This window comes from Megachile rotundata, chromosome 14, assembly GCF_050947335.1.
Source record: "Megachile rotundata isolate GNS110a chromosome 14, iyMegRotu1, whole genome shotgun sequence".
In the NCBI taxonomy this organism is placed as follows: Eukaryota; Metazoa; Arthropoda; class Insecta; order Hymenoptera; family Megachilidae; genus Megachile; species Megachile rotundata.
In genome coordinates, this window is record NC_134996.1 from 11,958,352 (window position 1) to 11,974,931 (window position 16,580).

At 39.5% G+C, this 16,580-nt stretch overlaps 1 protein-coding gene across 1 annotated transcript; it reads right to left on the reverse strand.

Moving 5' to 3' along the window:
• Window positions 1-2: 2 nt before the first annotated feature.
• LOC105663734 (uncharacterized) lies at window positions 3-5,528 on the reverse strand. Its single transcript, XM_012294644.2, has 3 exons — window positions 5,212-5,528; window positions 2,848-2,925; window positions 3-1,491 (listed from the first exon to the last, which is right to left on the reverse strand). The coding sequence occupies exons 1-3, from the start codon at window positions 5,377-5,379 to the stop codon at window positions 589-591; spliced, it is 1,149 nt and encodes a 382-aa protein (XP_012150034.1). The 5' UTR covers window positions 5,380-5,528; the 3' UTR covers window positions 3-588.
• Between the last annotated feature and the right edge of the window lie 11,052 nt (window positions 5,529-16,580).

The window sequence follows — 16,580 nt, forward strand, 5'->3', positions numbered from 1 at the left end:
AATAGTTGAGAAGAGATTTATTTATACTTTAAAAACTATGTACAGCTTCCGTACTATTTACAAATAAATACACAGCTTAGCACCTCGAAAAGCGCTGTTCTACTTTCTCTGATGATAGGAACTCTTAACAGTCTGTCCGTTGCGCGTTGAGCAAGCAGTGATTTAACCTTCTACCACGTACAAAAATATGGTCCATTTGTACAGACTACCAGCACATTTACACGTTTTACAGACTATCTTATCTATCGAACATCAAATTTACAGGGTTAAGTAGAATTGACTCGGTCGCTTGTACAAAATTATCCTCAAGGAACCGACTCAATTGTTATACATATAATGGCAATAATCTAGCAGTCCCTTATCTTTGACAAAAGCGTCCGCCCTCGGGCAGACGTGTCCCTGAGTTTGTCGACTAACACGTTGACAAGCATGGAACAAATTTAATTCGCAAAAAAAAGAAATGAATAATCTACAAAGTTAATTTGAAGAGTCAACGTGTTAGTTCTAAAGTACGAAGGGTTACACATATGATACACTTTAAAATTAAATTCCTTTCAATAAAGAACTAAACAATAGACCAGAAAATGCTCAAACTTCCTCGACCTCCGCATTCTTGTTCTTCATGCAAATCTTTACGAGGCCCAGAATGACCAGCGAAAGAACGGCACAACCGCAGGCAGCGTAGATGTCCCAAGGATACAGCTCCTCGAGGGTCCTCTCTATCCTCTTAGCATGAACGAAATTGGGCCTGGTGTCCACTTCGATGGGGAAACTACCTGGCCCGTCGTTCGACGCGATCCTCACGAAGTATTTAGTGCCCGGCACCAGCGAAATCTGCGCAGAATTCGAGTCCGCCACTTGGTTGCCCATCAGACCTCCCGTCTCCGGCTCCCAGGACACCACGTACGACTCCCTGTTCCCCTGGTCCTTGTCCAGCTTGTAATCGTTGCTGGTAGATGGCGTATTGTCGCTTTCCATGGAATCGTCCGTGCGATCGTCCTTTCTTCTGAAGAAGAACCTCCTGAATACCTCGTCGGAGATCTGAGAGTCCTCCTGGCTCCTCCATTCGGCGAGCACCTTTTCGCCGTACTTTTCCAGGAAGAATTGTCTCACTCGGTTGTTGAATCGAACCTGTTCCAGGGATCTCTGTTTCTGGAGTTGCGACTGCACGTCTTTCCACGAGATCGTCGCTTCGTATAAGGGACCTTCTTTTAGGGATTCCAGTTTCGGCTCCCACTCTTGCCAACTGTAGTGCTTGACGCCGTCCAGCATTGCCACGATGATCCAGGTGTCGGGTCGTAAGTTTGGACTGCGTCCACCTGGGTAGTAGCCGGACACTCGCCATTGTTTGTACACTTTACGCATTACCACCGCCACGTCGAATTTGTCGAGGTTGAGGGGCGCCTTCTTGGGGGCGGGCAGCATGGAGGGAAGGTATTTTTCTTCCACTCTTGTCTGGCGGTAGGTGCACGCTGTCTGACATGCGGGACACTGGAAAATAAAATGAAACTAGTTATGGAAAATGTAGATAATGGTTCTTGGTTTTTTAATTTAATGAATTCTAAACTTATTCATACAAATTCTTCTTCCTTCTCGTTATTCTACAAACACTATTTAAAGATACCCCCAATTCTTTTATCAAAAAACATCAGAACCCCAAAAGTGGGTCCAAAGGTCTAAAGCTTCATAGTAACTCGGTAGTCAACCGTTGCCCAAATATTTGAAAAAAGATTTCTATCTGCAGAGGTCGATACTAAGCTCGATCTTCCGTGAAAATCGACAGGTAGCCGTTTCTAAGGATTTTCCCTGCGCTTTGCGTCCTTTTATCGGTTCCCTTTCTTCCCGCCCCAGTGCCGCAGGCCAATGTTCATCGATTTCGGACCTTCAAAGTTAACCCCCGCGCAAAGAACTTTTCGATCGATTCGAATTTTCCGCTGATTCGATATGCCTCGGTGGTTCGAACCTGGAGGTCCGAAATTTAAGAACCTTGGTATTCTACGGAGGTTATTTATCGGAATTGACAGATGGAAAGCTACATTTGAAAATCTGTTTTCGGTCAAAGGAAATTGAGGCAACGATATGTGACTCTGTATTTGGACCGATCTGGTTTTAACATAATATTGCTGTTATGTTTGTACATAATTTTGCTGTTATATTTTTACATAATATTGCTGTTATATTTGTACATAATATTGCTGTTATAATTGTACATAATATTGCTGTTATATTTGCACATAATGTAGCTGTTATATTTGTACATAATTTTGCTGTTACTTTTGTACATAATATTGCTGTTATATTTATACATAATATTGCTGTTATATTTGTACATAATATTGCTGTTATATTTGTACATAATATTGCTGTTATATTTGTACATAATTTTGCTGTTATATTTGTACATAATTTTGCTGTTACATTTGTACATAATATTGCTGTTACATTTGTACATAATATTGCTGTTATATTTGTACATAATTTTGCTGTTACTTTTGTACATAATATTGCTGTTATATTTATAAATAATATTGCTGTTATATTTGCACATAAAGTAGCTGTTATATTTGTACATAATTTTGCTGTTACTTTTGTACATAATATTGCTGTTATATTTATACATAATATTGCTGTTATATTTGTACATAATATTGCTGTTATATTTATAAATAATGTTGCTCTTGCATTTGTACATAATGTGTATAATATAGTGCATTACTGCTATTCTATTACCAGTAACAGCAGTAAGAGCCCCAAAGACAGATGACGCCCCTTAACGCCGTTTCCCCTCGTTAGAAGGAAAATTTCCTGGGGTATCCCCTAATCGAAAGACTCCGTAAATTTACTTACATGTAGATACTGGTCGCCCTCGCAAATGGTCCTCGTTTTCTCCCAGCGATTCTCCAAGCCCTCGCAGTATTGCCAGCACTGTAACACACAAGAAAAAAGAAATAAAATCACGTACACGTACACACGTAAAAGAAGCGAGCACGGAGAAGAGGGAGGTTTGAACGTTGAACAAAAAGCTCTTGCACGCACGGGTAAAAAGGACGACGGTAGACGAGGGAGGGTGAAGAGGGAACGGCTAAGGAACGCAAAGAAGGAAAGGGAGAATAAGAAAGCATCGGCTGGGACCGTTGAATCGAGCGATTTAAGCGGCTATAGAGAGGACCAGGGGAAGGAAGAGATGCAGTCAGAGACAGGAGAAAAAAAGGTGGAAGAAAGAAAGAAAGAAAGAGATGGAGAATTTAGGTGGGGGTCCGAATTAGCTCCAACCTGTTTCAGGCATAACAGGCACCGTCGTTGTTGTCTTCATATTTATTGGGGTACCGTCTCTCGTGGAGCCCTGTTTCCAGAGTCTTTTTTTATTCTCTTAGACCCCTCACTCCCTGAATTATCCTTCATCACGATGTTCCTTCTAAGTCCGCCTGTTTCTACGAAGCATTCCCTCTTTCGCGTTAATGACGCCTCCAAAAAAGCCTCGCGATAATTTCCTACGACCATTTTTCCCGACATTTGGTCTTCGTGTCGAGATTAGACCTCCTAAGGTCTTTGTCGTGGAAATTAGTCCAAATCATTGGTTGGTTATTTTACCATTTCGAATTGAAGGAAAAAACGTAATGGAATCTTTGGAATATAGAAAATTGGATTGCTCGGTTTGGCCAGTATTTCAGTAAAGCCACGAAGCTGCAGGCTCTCGCGGCGCCCTTTCATCCTCTTTATTTCACTTTACGACGACCCGGTCATTGATTTCCTGGGCAAGGGGACTTCGTTTTTACGACCCTCCGATCGTAATTCGATAACGGTACGATCATTTCATCTGGATGAAATCTGATGGAGCGATCGACGCCTCTAATCCACCAGTCTTCGATTACCGATTAATACCCGTACGAATTTTTATCACTCTATCATTCCACTGATTAAGAAACTACATCCATCATAAAATACTCTATATTCTGAATTTCAATCTACTCTTAACTTTTCTAATTTATTCCACATACGTGACCCTATGACCTTTTTCAGCAAAAACGGTATAGCTCCTCTAATTCCTCCAAAAATAATTTCAGTATAAAGAGTGAAATATTGTGGTACTAGTGAATAGAATGGCGGTAGAAATTTCTTTAAACAAAGCTAACAAGGATGACCAACCTGCCAATTCGAGTCACCCTCGTTTCCGATCGGTCGAGCACCCTCGAAGTAGAAACAATTACCCGTGCACGAGAAGAAAGGGCGGTTCAAAGCGAGCGAAAGATTCCCCTAGCCACGAATAATCGTCATTACGACCGTAACTTGGCCGTTTTCTCACCGAGGGGGTTCCCCTGCAGCACGACCTTCATTAAGCCACCTCCGCGCGTCCGCCTCCTCCGAGAATCGTTATTCTAATGTGACCAGGGAAATGAGGACCTCTCCTTTTTCGAGAATAAATTTGAATGGATCATCGCCCTCGCTCGATTCAACCACGATAATGTCCGGAGCGTGTGTGCGTCTTCTATTCGTCTCTCCGTGGGTGTACGCGGGCAAGATGGCATCGATTTCCCCGAAATTAATGGACACCCCCTGTACACCAAATGAGCAACGCCCTACGAGTACACACACGTGTACGTGCATTGTACGTGAGTTAATCGTGATTCCCATCTGTCCGGGAGGGGTGCCTACCAAGGGTGGACCACCATGATTTTCCTCGGCGCCCCATAAAACCGACACGCGAGATTTATCGTCTGGTTCCTAGTTTGGATTTCCAGATGACCGAACGGATACTTTTTCGCGGGGTATTTTTGTTATTTCGTTGTTTTTTTTTTTGAGGGAATTCTTGGGAAAGAAGGGTCAGTCGCTCTGAATTTCCTGATGGGTTCCAACTTGGGCTATTTGAGAAAGAGGGTCTCGCAGGATGGATGTTCGAAGCGGCTGGAGTATTTTCGGAAATAACACGTCTCTAATTATTACGAGTAATTTTATGAAAAATCAGTGGGATAGTAATTTAAACTTTAGCAAATATCATACAAATTTAAAGAGAATTTAAAAAAATATCTGACATTATTTTAATCATCTCTCACAAATTTAACTAATCTTTTAAAATGATCTAACTTTCAACAAGGTTAAATAAAGTTTCCAATTAATTAACAATTGTCTATTGACTATCAAAAGGAAGATATGGGTGCTACATAGCCATCAAACTTCAAAGAGAATTTTTGAAATGAATGAGAATTTAATTACCATGCTGCAAGTGGTCTGTTGTTGTCCAGAGTACCAATCACAGACTCCCTCCGTGGTATGTTTCCTCAAACACTGTGATCTGCACTGAGCGATTCTGATGACCGGTCCAAGATCAAAACCGGTAACCGTGGTCAAACACCAGAAAAACAGGAACCACAAAATTTCCATGTTCGATTCTCTTCACTCACTGATTCACTTTCTAAAACCACTATTGTGAAACACTGAAACAATGATCGAAACGAATGCAACGCGTTGGAGGAGAAATACAGACACGGGTATCTCCGAAATTTCGAGCCGACTGCGACCCTTCGGAGGTCGGTACCTTCCTTATGTAGCCACGCGCCCCACCATTGAATTTTAGCTCGCCCCTACCCCCTAAAGGCAAGCGTAGCATCCCTTGTAATTATCCGTAGGCTGGAACCGTCTCCCTCGGCATATGGTCGACCACGCTGCATCATCGTCCTTCTGGCCGAATTATTTCGCCGACCAAAGTAGGCCAAACTGCGAAAAGAGTTGCTGTCTTTTTTCTTTTTATTTTGCTATGCAATCCTGATTCTTGGAAGGAGTTTTTAGACTCCTAATATCGCGTTATAAGATCCTTCTTATATTAAAAGATTTTCAATAGTTTTGTTGGAGATATGCACGTTAGAATTAGTAGATGTATTTGTATTGTAAATTTTTTCAAATTTTGTATTTTATGATCAAGTTTTGAGTGATTATAATTTTATCTGGGAGGGTAACATGTATAATTGGGTGACTAGTAATAATGAATTTTTATTTATTTTAGTTTATTAAGAAATTTATAATTTAAGTAGCTGCAAATTGAAGTTGTATAAAAGTTTGACCCTTTAGATTAAGGCTTTTGCTTTTCATCCTTGTATATATTCTGAAGAATATTTCATGTTCAACATGAATTAATATTTGTGTAATTTTTACAGCTAGTAACATAACCTAACAGCAACCTAACCTAAACAGTACATTCAAAATGCTTCATTATTATGTTCAGAAATGTTCTAAGCATTTTGAAGTGCTTCCACAAGATGGTTAATAATGTCTAACCTAACCTAACCAGTTAATAGTCTAACCTAACCTAACCTAACCAGTTAATACTCTAACCTAGCCTAACCTAACCTAACCAGCAAATTCAAGATGCTTCATTATTATGTTCATAAATGTTCTAATTATTTTGAAGTGCTTCCACAAGAAGGTTAATAATGTCTAACCTAATCTTACCAGTTAATAGTCTAATCTAACCTAATCAGCTAATAGTCTAACCTAACCTAACCTAACCCAGCCAGTGAATTCAAGATGCTTCATTATTATGTTTATAAATGATCTAATTATATTGAAGTGCTTCCACAAGATGGTTAATAATGTCTAACCTAACCTAACCAGTTACTAGTCTAACCTGACCTAACAGGTTAATAGTCTAACCTAACCTAACCTAACACAACCAATGAATTCAAGATGCTTCATTATTATGTTCATAAATGTCCTAATTATTTTGAAGTGCTTCTACAAGATGGTTAATAATGTCTAACCTAGCCTAACCAGTTAATAGTCTAACCTAACCTAATCAGTTAATAGTCTAACCTAACCTAACCTAACCTAACCAGTGAATTCAAGATGCTTCATTACTATATTCATAAATATTCTAATTATTTTGAAGTGCATCCACAAGACAGTTAATGTCTCGAACCCAACCTAACCTAACCTAACCAGTAAATTCAAAATGCTTCATTACTATCTTCAGAAATATTCTATGTTGCTTCCACAAGATAATGTCTATAACTTCCAAAACTAAATATCAAGGAAACCACAAATGTAACATTAAATATATGGAAGAAAATTATCGAAGCAATATTCTTAAACGATGCATCGCGATTCAAGTTTCCCGTTGGAATGCTCTGCATACAATCTGTCGTCGCGAATATTATCTCGGTAGTGCACCACCCTCGCATTACAGCCTAGCGTTTCACTGTAATTATCCACGTGCCGTATGGTCGCCGGCATATGGTCCAAAACGCCATTCTACCGCGAAGAATCCTTCCCCGATAGAAGGAAGAAAAGATTGCTTCGGAATTGACCTGTTCTCGGGACAAATGAAATTTCGTCCTTTGTTCCTTTCTAGTTTACGATAATATCCATTGAAAACACAATATTCCTCTTTTGTGGAACAATTGCTATTAAAATGTTCTTTGAACGCAATCTGGGTCATGTCCCGAGCAAAATTGCGTTGAGCTAGTTTGCCTGTCAAAGCTACGAAGTTTCAGAATAAAGGAACCTTCGTTGAAAATCTCAGTTATTAATAACGTAGATGGGCTAAGATGACCCGAAAGAGAAGAGGGCTTTGAAAGGTTCGGAGGGTGACCAGGAAAATTTAGCCGCAATTAGCATCCTGAACGTTGCAAACATCCCGTCTCAAAAGAGAAGGAAGTGATCGAAGTATTATCAAAAGGAGCACGATTTCTCGCAGGTACACGGTCCCACCCACCACCTCCACTCGATGAAAGGAAAAAAATCAAATCAAAGAGGCTGAACGCGAAGGAAGAGGCGGAGAGACACGGGGTTTCCGATAAAGAACACAGGCGCAGGAGGAGGAGTAGAAACGTATTCACCGGAAGTCGTTCGTGCTCCCTGGGTGCCCCGTGATACCCCGCCACAATGCACAGGATGTGTACAAATAAGGGTATTTGTCTGGCAGTCCGATTGTGGGGTGAAATATATGACGTTAAAACTCTGGGCCTAAGTTGCATCCCTCGCGCGAGCCTGTGAAACACGCTGATCCGCGCCCGTTCGCTCGCCAATAGAAAAGACGAATAGAAGAACTATTCATCTAGGCAGCGTTTAGGGGTGGCGCTCGGGACTTCAATGGAGAGTGACATTTTATTGTGCTTCAGGGTTTTTCTCACACCTGGACCGATCTATGCCTCACAATTTTACTATTTTTATTATACAGTAAAATTAAGAGGCTTTGAGTTCTTGCAAATCAATGGAATTTTCATGTCGTTAATGGGACTCTTTATTCTCCTGTAAAATTAATAGGCTTTCATCTTTGCGCATTCTTGCAAATCGATAGAATTTTCGTGTCGTTAATGGGACTTTCTTTAGAAACAGGGTGTCAACTGGTGTAACTCCCTGAAAGGGTGGCAGAGTATTCAGGTTCTGATTGCAAATCGTTCAGAATTGAGATCATGGAATCGTTAAACTCTCGATTCACACCCAGTCTCATGACGCATATTTCAGTGCAAATGTCCCAAACCGCACTGCAATTGTTAATTCTCTTTAATTTAAACTTTCATTGTCCGTTGTAATATCATAGCTATGAAGGTAGTTTTGGCGCATGCCACAAATAAATTGTAGGAAAGGGTTTAAGTAGCATATACGTTTGAGTAATACATATGTTACATACATACATAGTTGCAGTTCAAATGTCCCAAACCTCACTGCAATTGTTAATTCTCTTTAATTTAAACTTTCATTGTCCGTTTTAATATTATAGCTATGAAGGTAGTTTTGGCGCATGCCACAAATAAATTGTAGGAAAGGGTTTAAGTAGTATATACGTTTTGAGTAATACATATGTTACATACATACATAGTTGCAGTTCAAATGTGACAAACCTGACTTTTTCATACTCTATACCTTTCTTGTTCGTTTTAATATTATAGCTATGAAGGTAGTTTTGCATCCGACAAATTGTAGGAAAGGGTTTAAGTAGCACTCGTTTTGAGCAATACATACATATATTGCAATACATATTCAATTAGTTTGTTCATACATTCAATTTCAATACAATACATTCGTAATACACAGGTTCATGTCTTGCCTCATTTAGACTCATTTGATTTAGGGATTCAATCACTTTACTCATTACAGTCACTTGCTAAATTTCTCGGATTTTCCTAATATGTGTTAGGGTTTCAATGTTTGATGCTGAACCTCCCTGAAGACATTTCCCGACACCCATAGGTGAGGATGTTTTCGTAGGACCCGTAATCCGTGACCTCCCTTCCACATTCCTTTTCCCGCGTCTCCGACCTTCTTTTCTATCACCGTGTAACATCTCCCGCACGAACCGTTCTTGTATTCCTGTGACCACGCGTTGCCCTCGCAAGAGCATTGTTTATCGACCGTAATCCTCGCCGCGAAGGATTACGTGAGTCTCGATTTTCCGTCAGATTATGTTTCTTTGGCTTGAACAGAGCTTCGGCAGTTTAGAAGTAAGAGAAAGAATTCGAATCGAAACCACGTTCAAAGATGGGTCAAGATACCGTTTCCGTTCTTGAGTTGCATAAAAAACGCTTTTCCATTGGGATTCAATAGAACGGAACTGGGTTTCTTATCAAGCTTTCCTTTCTGATTTCTTTCAGGGCGTTGCAGTTCTTTCATAAAATTCTTAGGAGAGATGAGATTTTGCGTAAAAATATAACTGGTAAAGATGCAACGGTTCGATACGTTAATTAAACATTTGAGACCAGACGTCTCAAACTATCAAAATAACGTCAAAATTACACTGAAAGTGTAGTCACGTTTTTCGGACGCGTTCAAAGTTTACACTGGACTTTAGAGGCGCGAGGACGTGGTGCATAACAAAAGAAGTTTGCTGATCGGATTGTCACACGTTGGGGAGCTTATCTGTCCTAGAAAAATATAGCCATTCTTTCAGCATAATCTCCATACAAAACCCGAGGGAATATTTTTCTCAAATATTATTCGTCTTCAATTCTCGAACACGTTCAAAAAATTATTCAAATCATATTATACCCAAAATTATTCAAATCACCTTACGTCTAAAATTCTTCAAATCATCCAATGAGAAGTGAATCTCAGCTGAAGCCTTAATTCTATAAACCTAATGTAGGAGCATAAAATTGCTAAGAATTACAGCGAACACCTTTAGCCAAGAGTCATCTTGATCGACGCGACAAGGCAGAAAATTTAGGTCTTCAGGGTTGTATCGTCGTAGGAGCTTTGAAAGGCAGTTTTCGCGTCAAATACGACGGCGACAAATTTTCATTGTCAGTCGGCAGCATTAGCGTTTCCCTCGGTCAAGGTATAAGAAGAGAAAGAAGAAGAGATTTCACGAAACGAGTCCCCGGGGAGGACAGGTGGTAACCAGAGGATCTCTGAATCGCTATTGAGCACTTAGCCTTCTACCTTGCCCCTGCTAGGTATCCGCCAATATGTTAGCCTGACAAATTCTCGAAACCGAAATTTATAACCCTCCACTGCTGGTGGATCGGCCTCGGGGACTGCTTTATGACGCTAGGAGTCGAATCTTGTGGACGGAGGTCTGATGAGTGTCCGTAACCAAATAGTTACCTGAGATAAGGGGTTTACTGACACTTTTCATTAATAATTTACACTTTCTTTTCTTTGCGAAACAATTCAATAGGTGTCTTTGGTATCAGCACTTTATTTAAAATTAACCCGATTTTATTTTCTATCAATTTTAAATCTGTAAAGATTGACTAAAAGCTAAAACTAGTTTTCTAGGGCGTAGCTCATCAATCCCCTGCTGTCAAATTAACAGCGTCCCTTCGCAGTCACAGAAAAGCTCACATCCCAGCAATTAAGGCTTCACCCTCTGGCACGGGCGAAAATTTTTTTCCCCCCCAGTAAATCATGTGAACGTTTACGAATCTGGGCTGATTTAGAGCTGTACCGCGAGCGTCATCGTTTTGTCATACAGCCCCAGTTGTAAATCAAGGACTCCTTACTCTAACTTCAAGGTCGGACTACCTCGGTTTTCCTCGTCAACGTGACGGTAGCAATCACCTAATTTACTGCGGCTGACTTTCGGTCGGAGTGAAAACTGCGGTTCGACCGTCGCTTTTTGCAATCTCATCCTGTGAGGGTCTTTGTTATCGAACAGCCTCTGAAACCTTTCGGCTGCGGAACTTTCGCTTACTGCGGCTCCCTGCGGTTCTAGTTTCTGCCATTTTCGGAATTTTGAAAGTTATGATTTTTGACATGTGAGGCGCAGATGTGAACTCTGTTGAATTCGATGTGCAGATATTTGTAAACTTGCAATATGATTGTGTCTGTCAGAATTAATATTAGACAAAGGAAGATGAAATTTCAATTTGGTGTTATGGAATAGACTATGCAAATTAATAGACTTGTACTCAAAATTGAGTATTGAAAATTCGAGTAGAATTTATCTTATTAGTTAAAGTACGAGTGCGTCATGACGCACAAGTGATGAGTTTAGGTGCAAGTATACTTTCAAATTATGCAACACAGGAATTATTCCATAAATACTTCTGTAAATAATTCTTTAAATAATTCTGTAAATAATTCTGTAAATAATTCTTTAAATAATTCTGTAAATAATTCTGTAAATAATTCTGTAAATAATTTGACTGAATTAAGGGAAGAATATAAAAGTACCACTTGTGCTATTATTGTACCATTAACAAAAGTGAGCTAAGCGTTCAAAGATGGACCTTTCGATAGCATCGGACCGCTTCATCGAAGAAATTCACGCGGCAGATTTCACGGCGCAAATGGCACGAAATTCCGAACTCTTTCTTGCGTCTACCCGATTCTCTACCTCTTCCGCCGTCATTAATTCTTTTTTTGCGTAGCCGGTGCATCTTGTACCGCGGCCACTTTTTGCAGGATACAATGGCTCACGAAGAATATCGTCCGATAATCTCGTATGCACGTGGTTCCACGCGTGTTCGTGGCTCGTTCGCTTTTCAATGGGGGCCCCATGGTCGGGCCCGTCGTTCGTTTTCGCGTCGCGGCCAAACCGACCGCAAGCGTGTGTTCGTCCTGGGTAATTGCCGTCGAAAGGAGCGTTTCGCTAAGGTGAGGCTCGTAAAAAGCACGCGAAAGCTGCAAAAACGACGCCGTGCGGATCACGCTGTCGATTTGCTGGCCCATGGTTCCACGTATTAAGCGATGGCCCGCCGCTTTTTTCGACGTAATCAATGGCTACCTTCGGAGTGGCTCAGCAGAAAATTTTAGCTAACAGTGTAACTTCGACTGTACTTCAATCTTCTTAAATATACTATTACACTTCCCATTTATAACACTCCATATTTGCTAGGATTTTCGTTAAGGAATATTTGCTGGATGCTAAATTTTATAACTGAGTGATAATTCAGATTTGTAGCTTGATAATTACTGTATATGGTAGAGGTTTATACACATGTCTTTTCTTTTTATTTAAAAAGTTTAGTTACCTTCAGAGTGGCTCAGCAGAAAATTTTAGCTAACAGTATAACTTCGAGTGTACTTCAATCTTCTTAAATATACTATTACACTTCATGTATAACACTCCATGATATTTGCTAGGATTTTCGTTAAGGAATATTTGCTGGATGTTAGATTTTATAACTGAGTGACAATTGAGATTTGTAACTTGATAATGACACGGTTTTCCACCAGTATATGGTAGAGGTTTATACACAGTCTCTTCTCTTTATTTAAAAAGTTCCGTTATTTTTCCGAATACTTTTTCAGTGTAGATAACGTGAGAAGTCATTTAGGAGAATGACGATCGATGCTAAGAATTCCTAGGGAACCACGCCGAGGGCACATTAAGGATACGGTGCTTAAAGCGACGAAAATTGGCCGACTCGTCGCGATCATTATGCTCTGTCTTACAACATTCATAATTCGTAAATAACAGCGTTCAGAGAAAGAGAGAGATGGGAGAGGGCTCTGTGGGGGCGCCAGGCCTCCGCGGGCGTTTAGCATATTTTATAGAGTCGAAGGGAAGGAAAGTCAGGAGAGAAAGAAGCTAAAAAGAAACTTAAATAGACCAACGGCTGGAAGACAGCTGTAAGCATCGATTCGATCGGAAACCTCTAATACTTTTGTTTCTTGCACAAAGGAACTGCGAACATAAAATACTTTAGCTATTTTAATAAGACTCCCTTTAATTTCAATTTTCATTTAATACAACTACCAAAAGTACTGTTTTATGGTAGACTGTTTTATAGTAGACTGTTTTACAAGTTTCAATTTTTAGGTTACAAAATTTAAGGTAGTTTTCTTGAAACATCTGTATGTAGATTTTTATCTGCATCGATTTCTATCGAGATAATAACGATGTCTGTTGTCTAATTTCAACGTCTATTTAATTATTCAACTCCCTTTTTTAATTTCAAACTAATTGTGCATTCTATATAGCTTTACTGTTAATCGCTATTAAACCTTGAAAAGTATCAAATAATAATAACCTCATAATTTAAAATATGTATATCTGTTCATGAAGCATGATCGCATTGCAAAGCACAACTTGTAACAAGTCAAAAATGTATCGTTTTTTAATAATTTTGTTTTAGGAGAGTTTTCGAATGTAAAGGGTGCAGTTAATTGACGAGACACGAATTACATTGAAATTCAAATTAAGATCATCCAGAAAAAAATAAGGCTGACGGGGCCAATTTTCGGGTAATTTCGTGGTGGGCCTGCCCCCCGCCTTCCATTTCTGTGCCATGAATCCTGTAGAAAATAATGGACCATGCCGTCGGCGGCCATATGGTCGCGTGGTAGAATGGACCGAACAGAGGCCGAATAGCGAAAATTCACGGCCACTTTGACCCGCACCGACGCTTCTGCTCTCTTCCGGATGATGGATCGTAGCTGATCTTTTCAATTTCCACTCCTAGAAACTACTCTTCAGCTTTTATACAATTCTTTTTATACCTGAATATAACATTCCAAATATAAAATGTAGAAGTATCTCGGTTTCTGACACTGAAATCACATTTTGTGATTAGTTATTGTATTACATTAGCTATTTTGATGCAATGAGATATTTTAATATTACGTGATAAATTGATATTTCGTGATAAAATACCATCTGTTCGATCAAATTTTCGACGGATACCTGAATCATGAAACAGTTTTCGCCCGACAGCCTCCGAAAATTAGGGAAGATTAAAGAAGCCTCCATTTTCAGCAGACCGCTCCTTCCAGGCGTATTTTTTCCCGGAGATAAGTCTGGCCCGCGTGCCATATGTCGACGATCCCGAAAAACGTTTTCCGATTTCTTGCTCACCACAGATGGCCACGCGTGCTCTTCAAGAAATCCACGTCGAATTTCCTGCAGCTGAATCGCCTCGAAATATCGCTTCCATTGATATATCCAAAAATAACGTTTCCTTTCTTTCCACGAGACACGTCGGTGTTCGTTAGGTGTCGAGCTCTTGGACAAGTGCCTACTTGCGACAATTTTTTGCTTCGGTTATTATGGGTCATTAACGTGATCACAGCGCGGCAGCCAAGAAAGCGTCGATTCGAGGGTAGCCCTTTTTACTGCAAGTGTTTATGGGAGTTTTAGGGCAGTCGGCTTAGACTAAAGAAAACAAACGGGTTTTTGTAATGATTTTCAGGTTCCTCTGCAAACAATACCGTATTGTTGCTCCGGAGAATAATAAGTTAAATTAGACCTGGTGGATCCGTTGGAATTCAGAAATTAGGGACGCTTTGTTTGCTCTACGAATTACCGGAGGAACAATAGATAGGCAAGGTTCTTCTAACAGCCGTTTTAATCATTTTTGAAACTGAAGAAACTGTGCTTTTGAAGACTGAAGACTACTACAGCCATTTTAATAAATTATTTTTAAAACTAAAGAAACTCTGTTTTTGAAGAGTGAAGACAGTACTGTGATTTGCAGTGTTAAATAGAATACAACTTAAAATTTTTAATTGGACTTAAAATTATTAATTATACTTAAAATTTTTGACAAGTAAAATTTTTGACAAGTAAAAATTTAGACAAGTGAAAAAATTGCAACGATAATGTATTCATTATTAGGGGAACACATTGTTACTCTAAAGACCGTGAAAAAATATTAGACGCTTTTCGGGGATCCATAAATTACGCGATGTCCAGATAACGAGTGAACGTTTCTTATAAATCATAAAGATAATTACGTTAAGAGTCGCTAAACCGGCTCATTAGGTCGCGAAATATCTTTTCGCGTTGTTTTTTTTTGCCAGCCTCCCCTGGCAAAAAAGATCCCCAAGGCTATCTAGTCGGGACAGAGGGAAGAGCCGGCATAGAAAACAATTTGGACGCTGGATCCGAGTCGGCTGCCTTAATTAGCTCCGAGATTACCAATCAACTATTTGGGAATTACGACGCCGTGACTCCTAAACCCGATGTCCTTTATTTCGAGGTAATTTTTGCGGAAACAGAATTCACGTGATTTGGGTCTATTTCAAGGTTTTGGACTTAGCTTCGAAGCATTCTAAAATGGATTTCGTTATTGATGTAAATTTAATAATATGGTTAGGTTGAAATAAGGGGAGGTTCCTCCTTTGAGAACTTGAATAAAATTCTATGTACTACGTAACATTATGGGTAACAGAATGAGCCAAGTTACAATAAATGAATTATAATTTTGTCAATTTATATGAAAATTCACCATGCAAACAAAATGACTACGTAGTAAAATTCTATCAACTAATAAATTTCTATCAAACAACAAAATTCTATCAAGTACCAAAATTCTATCAAGTACCAAAATTGTATCAAGTAAAAAAATTCCATCAACTAGCTATCAAGTTACCATACTTCATACCAAAGAAAAAATATGACACACGTGAATAAAAAATCGTAGTGAAGGGTAGCCGAAAAGGTCCAGGTTCACACAATCGGGGTGCGTTATTTTTTTCACCCGTTAAACCGATCTCGAAACCACCGTGGGCCGAAAGAAACTGTTAAATCTATTACGCGTTCGAAGCTTGATCGTGATCACGGTTCCAAGGAAAAAGGTCTACGATGAAAAGGAAGAAAGGAGAGTCGATACAACTGCAGAAGGGAGAAGAGGTTAGAGAGAGGGATGGAGAAGGTTTTGTAGTCTCGTTGGGCCAGGTTGCAGGTAGGCAACGGACCCTCAAATCGCTCAAAAAATGAAGGACCACGCAATATACTTTCAGGAGCGTGTAACGTCCTATCTTGCGCAGTTGTCCTCGATCTGAGGATCGAGGATGCAAGATTACTGAACCATTTCTGTAATTTTAATCTTAGTTGGAACTTGCAGGTATTTTTTTATTCGAATTCGTACAGTGGAAGAAATTTAGCTTAGAAGAAATTTTTATATTTGAAAATTTTTTATGTAGTTGTACAGAGTGTTTCAACATTGATGTAGAAAAGGTAGTTGTTAAAGAATTAGCTTTGAAGCATGGTTTTTCTGTAATAATTCAAAAAACGACAGAAGGTTACATTTTCTATATTACACTGCTTGTGAAACGCCCTGTATAATACAATCATATAAACAATTTTGCTTTTGTATTAATAAGAACGAAGCTTCAAACCTTATTTTTATAAAGGAAAAACTTGTTTAGTATCACGTCAACTACAACCCTTAACTACACCAGTTATGAAACACCCTGTATAA

Bases quoted from the DNA above. Each gene is read 5' to 3' on its own strand.
- LOC105663734 (XM_012294644.2), bottom strand. From the start codon at position 5,379: ATGGAAATTTTGTGGTTCCTGTTTTTCTGGTGTTTGACCACGGTTACC. The intron at 2,926-5,211 runs GTAATTAAATTC...TGTGTGTTACAG, and splicing joins AACAGACCACTTGCAGCATG to TGCTGGCAATACTGCGAGGG. The intron at 1,492-2,847 runs GTAAGTAAATTT...TTTATTTTCCAG, and splicing joins AGGGCGACCAGTATCTACAT to TGTCCCGCATGTCAGACAGC.